General features: G+C 42.2%; 1 protein-coding gene across 10 annotated transcripts in view; it reads right to left on the reverse strand.

Annotated features, from left to right (window-relative positions):
* The window catches only part of MAST3 (microtubule associated serine/threonine kinase 3), a 368,908-nt gene that overhangs the window by 118,892 nt on the left and 237,633 nt on the right, over positions 1-12,383 (reverse strand). For all 10 annotated transcript variants that reach the window (XM_073599652.1, XM_073599643.1, XM_073599608.1 and 7 more), the window contains one exon: positions 9,731-9,819. In XM_073599652.1, the coding sequence (XP_073455753.1) occupies positions 9,731-9,819 (89 nt within the window). The remainder of the gene's footprint in view (positions 1-9,730; positions 9,820-12,383) is intronic.

The following is a 12,383-nucleotide window of genomic DNA, read 5'->3' on the forward strand; positions in this document are numbered from 1 at the left end:
CTGTAATAAGACTGAATTTCTTTGATTGAGGTAAACACTTCTACAGTGTGTGCAAAATTATTAGGCGAGTATTTTGGCCAAATGATCATTTTTATGTATATTGTCCAACTCCAAGCTGTAGGAGGGCTCACGCACACAGGATGCTTTTATAGCTGCTGTTAGGGGCATTTGACTTTTTTTTTTTTTTTTTTTTTTTTTTTTTAACTGCCTCTAAAAGTACCTCCATGTTAGTCTGTGTGTCCATGCACACAAACTGTCAGAGGCGTTAAAAAAGAGCAGTTAAAAAAAAGCTGTAAAAACAAAAAAAACGCCAAAAAACACAGTTAAACTCGTTTAGCCACGTTTGAAGTTTAGGCATTTTTACATTATAGAGAATGTATTCAATAATAAAAAAAAACAAAACACCCAAAAACGATAAGGTGGGAAAACACGCAAAAAAGCTGATGTAAAACTGTGAAAAACGTGCGTTTACGCTGGCGTTTTTAAAATGTCCTGTGTGCATGAGCCCTAAACTTGAATGCTTATTGGAATTAGGCATATCAGGTGATTTGCATTTGTGTAATGAGGGAGGGTGTAGCCTACGGAGATCAACACCCTAAATCAAGGTGTGCATATTAACTACTTCCCACCCGGCCACTGCACATATACGGCCGGGTGGGCACTTCCTCCTTCTGAGTGGGCGTTCAGGAACTTCCCTCAGAAGGAGGGGGATCGTGCGTGCCCGCGCAGCAGCGCGATCCCGATGTGCTCGTGTCACCCGGACACGGCGCATCTTCGATCGGCAGGAGGGCTCTGTGATTGGCCCTGCTGATCACATGACGGTTGTGTCCAATCACAGCCCTCATGTGATGTAAACAGAGAGCCGGTTGCTAGGCGATCGGCTCTCCTCACTCGGAAGTTGTCAGTGAGGAGAGGAGAGCAGATCGCTGCAGCCATCCGGTGATCAGCGAGTATGAGCTGTTTTTTTACAGCTTTTTACACACTGATCACCGGCCCCCCACACATGTCCCCACACAATGTAAACACAAGTCCCCAAAATAGTGTCCCCCAAAACATGTTCCCACACATACATGTCCCCACACAGTAAAAACACCTGTCCCACATATGTAACAGTAAAAATCACATGTCCCAATGATCATCTGCACACATGTCGGTGATCACCTGCGCACATCTGTACATGATCACACAAAACAATTATTGTAAACTTAATGGGATTTTTTTTTTTTTACCAAAAACATGTAGCAGAATATATTTTGGCTTAAATTTATGACAAAATTTGATTTTATTGCTTTTCTTTTTAAATAGAAAAAAGAAAATGTTTTTTTTCCAAATTTCTGCTCTTTTTTCGCTTATATCGCAAAGAATAAAAAAAAAAAAAAAAAAAAACAGTCGAGAAAAAACACCACCAAAAGAAAGCTCTATTTGTGGGAACAACATGATAAAAATTTCATTTGGGTACAGTGTAGCATGACTGAGCGCTGTGAGAGCACTGTAAGCTGAAAATTGGTCTGGGAAGGAAGGGGGCGAAAGTGCCCAGTATTGAAGTGGTTAAGCAGCTTCCTTTCCTCAGGCAAATTGGGCCAAAACAAAAAAAAACAAAAAAACAAAAAAAAAAAAAAAAAAAGGGAAGAAGGATTTACCCGACTCTGAAAAGTAAAAATTGCAAAAAGTCCATCAGAGGAATGCAAAACTCTTGAAATTGCTAAGATGTTGAGGCGTGATCGCAGAACAATCAAACATTTTGTTGCAAACAGTCAACAGGGTCGCAAGTAACGTGTTGGGGAAAAAAAAAAAAAAAAAGAAAGACAATTTAACTGCCAAAGATTTGAGAAGAATCAAACGTGAAGCTACCAGGAACACATTCTCCCTCCAGTGCTGTCATATTCCAGAACTGCAACCTACCTGGAGTGCTCAGAAGTACAAGGTGTTCAGTACTCAGATACATGGCCAAGGTAAGGTAGGCTGAAACCAGACCACCACTGAACAAGACACATAAGTTGAAATGTCAAGACTGGGCCAAGAAATATCTGAAGACAGATTTTTCAAAGGTTTTATGAACCGATGATGAGAGTAACTCTTGACGGACCGGATTGATGAGCCTGTGGCTGGATCAGCACAGAGCTCCACTTCAACTCAGATGCCAGCGAGGTGGAGGTGGGGTACCAGTATGGGCTGGTATTACTAAACATGAGCTAGTTGGACCTTTTCAGGTTGAAGATTGACTCGAAATCAACTTCCAAACCAAATGCCAGTCTTTAGAAGACACTTTCTTCAAGCACTGGTACAATATCTGCATGGCTAGCCAGTAAAGGCCTTAAAAGAGAAAAGAATAATGACATCACCTGACAAACCCTATTTAAAACTCGTGGGCCCGTCTTAAATGGGAGATTTATGGTAAATGAAAATAGTACACCTTTCTGAACAGTGTCTGGGAGGCTGTGGTTGCTGCTGCACAAAAAGTTGATAGTTAACAGATTAAGAAACTGACAGACTAAATGAAAGGCTTATGACAGTTTTTAAAAATGGATGCACAAATCTGGATAGCTGCACAAAGACTCGAGCAACGATTAGATATAGACTTGACTGAAGAAAATAAAAACCTTGGGGGATAGAAGGAGGAGATGTCCCTCCTCCCATGACACTAGCAAAAAAGAAATATATAAAAAAAAAAAAAAAAAAGTTACACACACACACACACACATAATTATATATATATATATATATACACACACACACACATACATACATATACACACACACATATACACATACATACACACATACCGAAAAAGACAGAGCCAAGTGTACTGTGTACTCGGCTCGCAGTCCCGCCATTGGACGGAGTGTTATGTCCATCATAGGAGCTGGGCGGGACTGGGAATGGAGCCAAGCACTCGGCTCGGTCTTTTTCGGCAGCACTCGCTCCTCAGCCACTCAGACACAGCAGGGAGGTGGGACGGCGCGACTGCGAGCGGAGCCGAGCGCTCGGCTCGGTCTTTCGGCGGCGCTCTGTCTTTTTTGGCACACAGACAGTGGGGATCGGTGTATAACACGCACCCACGATTTTTCCCTGATTTTAAGGGGGAAAAGGTGCGTGTTATACTCCGATAAATACGGTACTTAAGTTATGTGTAATAAAATGGAATGACACAGGGAAATGTATTTAACACATAAAGAAAGGGAGGTGCAAAAAAAGGCATGGAACGCCAAGACACCAGCTGAAATAGGTCAGTACAGTATTTAGAAAGCAATGCTACCTCTTGTCAGTGCAAATTAATAGCAGCTGGTTCATTCTCAGTCTCAACTGATGGCCTATAAAAAGGTGTCTCATTACCAAGGTGTCACACAAGAAATTTCTCATGATGGGTAAAAGCAAAGAGCGCTCTCAAGACCTTCACAACCTTATTGTTGCAAAACATACTGGCCACGACCAGTTGCTCCTCACAAGATTTCAGACAGAAGAGTGAAAAGAATCAAAAAGAGTTGTCCAAGAGCCAAGGACCACTTGTGGAGAGCTTCAGAAAGACCTGGAATTAGCAGGCACAATTGTTTCAAAGAAAACATGCCAGTGCAGAAAAAGCATGTTGAAACTTGTTTAATTGCGACACAACATTTAGACAAGCCTGTGGAATACTGGGAGAATATAGTCTGGTCAGATTCGACCCAAAAAACACCATACCAACATTGACGTTTGGATGTGGGAACATCATGGGGTGTGGCTGTTTTTTAGCATACGGTACTGGCAAAACGTCATATCTTTGAAGGAAGGATGAATGAATGGCAAAACGTACCAAAACATTCTTGATAAAAATCTGCTGCCATCTACCAGGATGATGAAGATGAAACGAGGGTGTACATTTCAGCAAGACCATGATCCCAAACACAAAGCCAAGGAAACTCTCAATTGGTTTCAAAGAAAGAAAAAGCTGCTAGAATGGCCCAGCCAATCACCTGACTTGAATCCAATAGAAAACCTATGGAAAGAACTAAAGATCAGAGTTTCTAGAAGAGGCCCACGGAACCTTCAAGATTTGAAGGCTGTTTGTGTGGAAGAATGGGCCAAAATAACACCTGAGCAATTTCTCCATACATGAGGGGCCTTGAAGCTGTCATTACCAACAAAAGGATTTTGTACGAAGTATTAAAAACATTTCAGTTAGCGTGTTCAATACTTTTTTCCCTGTGTCATTCCATTTTATTACACATAACTTCATTCCTCAGCTTATTTGTTTCTTTGTATGTATGGATTGTTACCGACATGTGGTGAAAATTTCATATCAATAGCACCTTTGGAAATATATTTACCTAGGAAAATGGTGGATGTGTTAGATATATAGAGATAGATATCTATCTATCTCTATCTCTCTATCTTTTTTTTAGTCTTGGGTTAGGTTATACTTTAACTGCATGCCGACCAGCCGCCGCAGTTATACAGTTATACTGCGGCAACATGGCTCGGCTGCGCGAATCGCATAGACGGCCACTAGGGGGCACGTCCGGCGTGTCCGCCATAATGTCGCAGTCCCAATAAAAATCGCAGATCGCCACCACTACTAGTAAAAAAAAAAAAAATAAATAAAAAAGCCATAAAACTATCCCCTATTTTGGTCAGGAAGGGGGTAAAATGTTCCGGGGCTGAAGTGGTTAAGCATGAAGAAGGAAAGCTCTGCTGTTTTTTCACTAGTACTGTGCAGACTAAGCAGTCAGTAGCCTCTGTTACCCTGACTCACATTTTTTTTTTGCTTTGACAATTCTTACAAGAAATGGATATATAAAAAAAAAAAAAAAAAAAAAAAACACAACCACCACAAAACGCACACACACACACACACACACACACACACACACACACACACACACACACACACACACAACCCAATTCTCCCATCCACTCATTCAACTTGTATGGGGGAAACCTCCTCCCTTTGTCTTTGTACTCAAACAGCAGGTAGACTTCCCCACTGTTAGAATACACCGATTAGTACTGTAGGCTATAATCTAGGGCTGAAATAACTAATCGATTTTAAAATTAATCGATTAATCGGCCAGTAACATAGTGGGGTTAAAAAAAAACCTAAAATGAGCCCCTTACAGTAGTGATTATCTGCTTTTTTTTGTACTAAAAAGGGCTAATTTTTGTTTTTTTTAACCCCATTATGTTACTAAACGTCTTAGACCTGGTTCACAGCTATGTGTTTTTTGGTGCTTTTTGCAGAAACACACTACAGTTCATTTAAACAGTTTCCCATGGGACACGTTCACATCTATGCTTTTTTTCAGCCGCTGCGTATTTGGAAAGGGTTCAGGGACTGTTTTTTTTTTTTTTTTTTTTTTTTTAACTCAAAACGGTGCTTTTTTGGTTTAAAGTGGTTGTAAACTTTCCCCCACAACTTTGTCCCATGTGAATCAGCATAAAAAACCCTAATGAATACTGCTTGTAGATATCTCCTTACTTGCTTAGTATTGTTTTAATCCTTTTTGTTCTTTAGAATGATGTCACTGAGCATGCCCATATCTCCCCTGATTTACGGCACACTCTGTGTGCTTGTCTATTTTATCAGGACTCCCTCCGGCACAACACTGAAATCCCACGAGACTGCATAATCACTCAGAGCTTGCTATTACACCCCATGTGACATCACATGGAGTGGAAAAAAAGGCATCAGACAGCATTACTGCAGTCTTATCAGCTGAAGCTGATAAGACTGACATAGGAAAACGCTAGATAATCAACACAAGTAAATACTATAAAATAAAACAAGTCAGCTATGAGCAGAGAAGCAGGTTTGCCATACAAACGTTGGATTGAGAAGGAGGCTTTGTTAACAGTATAGGAAGTGCTCAATGTAAGGGTGGAAATACACTCTACTGTGGACTAGAAAATAATACTTAAAGCGGGATTCTGGCCAGCTAAAAAAAAAAAAAAATGTTTAAAGTCAGCAGCTACAAACACTGTAGCTGCTGACTTTAAATAAGTAGACTTACCTGTCCTGGGTACCCGCGATGTCGGCCGCCCGAGGCCAACCTGTCCCTCGGCTCTCGGGTCCCAGGACCGCCATCCTAGGTAAGGGAAACAGGCAGTGGAGCCTTGCGGCTTCACTGCCAGTTTCCTACTGCGCACACACGAGCGGCGCGGCGATCTGTGAATGGCCCCGTGGTGTTCTGGGAACACACACAGTTCCCAGAAGACAACGGAGCCGCTCACCGAGGAGAAGAACACGCCGCGGAATAGGAAGAGGCAGATTAGCAAGACTGCCTAGCAACAAGGGTTTAGGCAAGTATGAAAAAAAAATTTTTTTTATTTCTTTAGAATTTTTGGTGGCATTTTCCAGGGTGGGTCTCCACTTTAAGATGGCGCTGCCTTACCCCTGGAAACGAGTTTTTTAAAGTTTCTTTAAACAGTAATATGCGATTTGGGCTGGATTACAGTGGCTATAGTTTCATAATTACTTATTATAATGGACTAAATGAAAAGAAGCATCAGAGTGGGAGAGTTTACTTCCTCTTTACTATACTTTAATGGAGAAGCTGCAGAAAAGCTTGTCATACGTTTTTGCAACAATTTGTGTTTTTTATTCTGCACAACAAAATTGTCCAAAAAGAAAAAAATGCAAAAACCGCGAATCGCAGCAAAATCATGTGCACAAAAATCAAAACGCACAAAACGCACATCAAAAAGTACTGTAGAAACACATCAAAAGCAAACTGCATAGGTTTGTACCGAGCCTTATGCTTATTTTAATAATGCTTAAAGTGAAACAATATAAGTGTAATATTCCTTTAAAATTTCGTACCTGGGGGGGGGGGTGTCTATAGTATGCCTGTAAAGTGGTGCATGTTTCCCGTGTTTATAACAGTCTGAGAGCAAAATGATATTTCTAAAGGAAAAAAAAAAAAAAAAGTCATTTAAAACTACTCGCGGCTATAATGAATTGTCGGTCCCGGCAATACACATAAAAGTAATTGGAAAAAAAGCGGCATGAGATTCCCCCACAGGGGAACTCGAAACCAGAATAAAAAAAATACGTGGGGGTCCCCCCAAATTCCATACCAGGCCCTTCAAGTCTGGTATTGATATTAAGGGGAACCCCGCGCCAAAATTTTATAAAAAATTGGCGTGGGGGTCCCCCCAAAAATCCATACCAGACCCTTATCGGAGCACGCAACCTGGCAGGCCCCAGGAAAAGAGGGGGAGACGAGAGAGCGCCCCCCCCCAAACTGTACCAGGCCACATGCCCTCAACGTGGGGAGGATGTCCCCATGTTGATGGGGTCAAGGGCCTCATCCCCACAACCCTTGCCCGGTGGTTGTGGGGGTCTGCGGGCGGCTTATCGGAATCTGGAAGCCCCCTTTAACAAGGGGACCCCCATATCCCGCCCCCCCCCACTGTGTGAATTGGTAATGGGGTACCCCTACCATTTCACAAAAAAGGTGTCAAAAATGTTAAAAAAGACAATAGCCATTTTTTGACAATTCCTTTATTAATGCCTTCTTCTTTCTCAGCTTCTTCCATCCTCTTCTGGCCTTCCTTCGGTTTTCTTCTTCTTCCTCCATCTTGTTCTTCCCCCACTTCTTCTGGTCTTCTCCTCCGGCATCCTCCTCCCTTCAACCTCCGGAAGACCCGCCTCAATGGGAGGCTCCCGCTGTGTGACGCTTCTGTTCTTGTGACAGCTCTTATATAATTGAGGGCGGGGCCACACGGTGACTCTGCCCCCCTCTGACGCACATTGAGGCGGATCTTCCGGAGGTCGAAGCGGGGAAGAAGTCAAAGGAAGATGATGCCGGACGAGAAGACCGGAGGAAGAAGCAGAGGAAGAAGCAGAGGAAGAAGCGGGGGAAGAACAAGATGGAGGAAGAAAAAGAAGAAAACCGAAGGAAGACCAGAAGAAGACGGAAGAAGAAGCGGGGAAAGAAGAAGGCATTAATAAAAGGAATTGTCAAAAAACGGCTAATGTAACATTTGACATTTTTTTGTGAAACGGTAGGGGTACATTTGTACCCCATTACCAATTCACACAGGGGGCGGCCGGAATCTGGGGGTCCCCTTGTTAAAGGGGGCTTTCAGATTGTGATACGCCCCCCACAACCACCGGGCAAGGGTTGTGGGGATGAGGACCTTGTCCCCATCAACATGGGGACATCCTCCCCATGTTGAGGGCATGTGGCCTGGTTTGGTTCGGGGGGGGCGCTCTCTCGTCCCACCCTCTTTTCCTGCGGCCTGCCAGGTTGCGTGCTCTGATAAGGGTCTGTTATGGATTTTGGACCCCCACGCCATTTTTTTTTTTTTTTTAATTGTGGCGCGGGGTTCCCCTTAATATCCATACCAGACCTGAAGGGCCTAGTATGGAATTTGGGGGGACCCCCACGCATTTTTTTTTTTTTTAATTTTGGTTCGGGGTTCCCCTTAATATTCATACCAGACCCAAAGGGCCTGGTAATGGACTGTGGGGGAATCCCATGTCGTTTTTTTCAATGACTTATGTATATTGCAGAGACCCGACAATTCATTAATAGCCTTGAGTACTTTTAAATGACTTTTTTCCTTTAGAAACATCATTTTGCTCTCGGACAGTTGTAAACACAGGAAACATGCGCCACTTTACAGGCATACTATAGACACCCCCCCAGGTATGAAATTTAAAGGAATATTTCACTTTTATTGTTTCACTTTAAGCATTATTAAAATCACAGCTCCCGAAAAAACGTCCGTTTTTAAAACTTTTTTGCATTGATACATATCCCCTGGGGCAGGACCCAGGTCCCCAAACACTTTTTATGATAATAACTAGCATATTAACCTTTAAAATTAGCACTTTTGATTTCTCCCATAGACTTTCAAAGGGTGTTCCGCGGCTTTCTAATTTGCCGCGAACACCGCAAATTGTTCGCTATTCGGCGAACGGGCGAACAGCCAATATTCGAGTCGAACTCACGTTCGACCCGAACATAAAGCCCATCCCTATTCACTAAGGACCAGCTACATCATTTAGAAAGTGGCATATGAATTCACCAGTAATATCACTGGGAATGCCATTTATGCTAGACTAGTGATACGGCTGTGGATACATCATACCCCTTTACAAGATCCTGTTGATATCAATTCTTTAGAGAGCAGTGTCACCAGTGACTATGTAGTCTATTCTTTACCATGCAGACTGTCCATTTGCCACATCACTGACAATGCAAGCTATCCATTGACATCAGAAACAATGCACCCTATCCATTCCCTGGAGATTAGGGACATCATTGATCATGCAGCCTATCCATTCCCTAGAGACCAGATGCTGAATACTGAATGTGAATATGCCGTTGGTGGTTTCGTTACTACATTTCTATGTGGGAGATTTCTGTTGAATCTGTTGTGGCTTCATTTGTTGGCATATTTATGTGCCTTTATAATGTTTTATATGCAACATGATTGCAGAAACATGGACCACGTTATTCCTAATAATTCTTGTTCAATGCTCTTAATTTAAGAATTTTTGATTAAAAGAGAAATATAAAAAAAGGATTAAAAAAAAAAAATGAATAATGATATGCACTGTGCTAACCGGATTACTTTCTCTTCTCGAATTCCAAGCCTAGAAGAGGAGTACTGGGATCACTCACTGTATGTTGCATCTATCATATTTTTTTAGATGATCTGTGGTATATTTTGGGTCAAGTGTCGGATTGATTACATGTTACTATGCATAATTTCACTGTTTATATCAGAGAAAAAGACACTTACCTGTAGGTACTGAGAGTGGAGAGAGTGGGCGCGACAATGTTGGTGATGGGGACCCCACCACCAAGCTCTTCCTGTTGTTGCTTCGGCAACTAAACAAGACAAATAATAATACCCAATTACAATCATTTCAACAATTGTGATGCATCAGAGAAAAAACATTAACAATATGTAGGATAAACTTTCTGCAAATAACCAAATCTATAGAATTAGATTTCTGGGAAATGAACAAAGGTACTGACAAGCATTAAAAGTCATATTAAAAAGTTAACAACTACACATATGCCTCCCAGGGCTATTTGGATTACAAGCCTATTAGTGAACATAAGGCTCACACATGTAAAGATGAAAGTCTCGCTGGCAGCTTAGAGCACACAGATTTATTTTAACCTTTTTGCTACTGACCAGTTTTTAATTTTCTTTTCTACATGTAGGATAAAAATATATTATGGCCTTGACCCAAACCTTATATTTTCTAAAAACAAAAAGGGACCTACAAAATTAGATAGATGATATTGTTTCTGTACGTACCATGATTCTTGAGCAAATGTTAAAATTTTCAAAAAAAAAAAAATAATACAGAATACTTCTGTTAAACTTACTGGTAACTCTATTTCCAAGAGTCTTCCAGGACAGCATATGTGATATAGGCATTGCCTCCAAACGGTAAACACATCATGCAAAAAAAAGTCCCTCTGCTGAACTGGTCAGTATTAGACGAGACCTGAAGGGCATCATCTGAAGCCAAACAAAAAAACAGGAGCATCTCATAAAGGGAGGGATCCTGCTGTCCTGGAAGACTCCTGGAGTTACCATTAAAGTAGTATAGGCAAGCCCCCCCCCCCCATTTTGAATAGAGGAAGGGAGGGTTTTAACCTGTCAGTCCCCCCCAATCTGTGTCTCACTGGGGAGGAGATTTCCCTCAGTCCCACAACCAAATCAGGAAGTGAGAGGAAATCCATGCAAATTAAAAAGGCATCTTTTGCCCCCCCCCCCCCCCAGGTTACCAGAACTAGTGTCCCCATTGGAAGAAAGACCCCTCCATTACTTTTCTGGGGACAACCCAAAATTAGGGATTTACTTTTACTTTCATTTTCAATTATAATGGTAAAACATGACAAAAGTTTACAAATACCTGACAGGTATTCAAATTCCTCCTCACGCTATCCAAAAAGTTTTAACTAAAGTTATACTTTAAAGTGAATTGAAAGGCATAAAAGGTTTTTCATCTATGCATTAGGATATAAAAAAAAAAAAAAAAAAAAAAAAAAAAAAACACAAACAACCACCTTTAGTGTGCATCCCCCTCAGCCCCCCTAATAATTACCTGAGCCCCATCCCAATCCAGCGATGTTGTGCGAGACCCTTGGCTCTTCCCTCCTCATTGGCTGAGACAGCAGCGGGTGCCATTGGCTCCCGCCAATCAAAGTCAGTAAGCCAATGAGAAGAGGGGGCAAAGCCGAGCCGCGGCACCATGTCTGAATGGACACAGAGCTGCGGCTCGTCTCAGGTGACCCCATAGCGAGCCGCTTGCTGTGGGGGCACTCGGCAGGAGGGAGGGGCAAGTAGCACTGGTGAGGGACCCACAAAAGAGGAGGACCCGGGCTGCTCTGTGCAAAACCACTGCATGGAGCTGGTAAGTATAAACATGTTTTTTTTCTTCCTTTTTTGTTTAGAAATAATACTTCAAGACCGCCGCATGACGATGTACGTCCAAACTTTGAACGGGGATATCGTTGTTATGGCAGCAGCTAGCTGCCATAACCCCGGTATCCCCGTTTTCGTGCGGCGGCCGGCTCTCAGATAAAAGTGGTCCCTGCGTCGGATTCGCCGCAAGATCACTTTTATCGGTGGCGGGAGAGGGCCCCCCGCCCTGATCCGGTGCCCTCCGCCGCTTACCGGAGCCGTCGGTAGCGGCGGAGGCGATCGCGTCCTCTTCCGTGCTTTGTCTGGAGACGAGTGAGGCCAAGAGGGCGCTCACTCGTCTCCATGACACTGCTGGGCGGAAGCGACGTCAAAACGTCACTTCCGTCCACGTCTCTTAAAAGGCACATTTTTTCAAATGTCATTTTTCTAAATGACTTTTTTTTTTATTTTTTTTTATTGCATTTTAGTGCAAATATGAGATCTGAGGTCTTTTTGACCCCAGATCTCATATTTAAGAGGTCCTGCCATGCTTTTTTCTATTACAAGGGATGTTTACATTCCTTGTAATAGGAATAAAAGTGACACCATTTTTTTTTTTTTTTTTTAAAAACAGTGTAAAAATAAATAAAATATTGTAAAATAAATAAAAGTTTTTTTTTTTTTTTTTTATTAAAACCCCCCCTGTCCCGACGAGCTCGCGCGCAGAAGCAAACGCATGCGCGAGTAGCGCCCGCATATGAAAAGGGTGGTCAAACCACACATGTGAGGTATCGCAGCGATCGGTAGAGCGAGAGTAATAATTCTAGCCCTAGACCTCCTCTGTACCGCAAAATATGCAACCTGTAGAATTTTTTAAACGTCGCCTATGGAGATTTTTTAAGGGTAAAAGTTTGACGCCATTCCACGAGCGGGCGCAATTTTCAAGCGTGACATGTTGGATATCAATTTACTTGGCGTAACATTATATTTCACAATATAAAAAAAAATTGGGCTAACTTTACTGTTGTCT

This window comes from Aquarana catesbeiana, linkage group LG01 (genome assembly GCF_042186555.1).
Source record: "Aquarana catesbeiana isolate 2022-GZ linkage group LG01, ASM4218655v1, whole genome shotgun sequence".
In the NCBI taxonomy this organism is placed as follows: domain Eukaryota; kingdom Metazoa; phylum Chordata; class Amphibia; order Anura; family Ranidae; genus Aquarana; species Aquarana catesbeiana.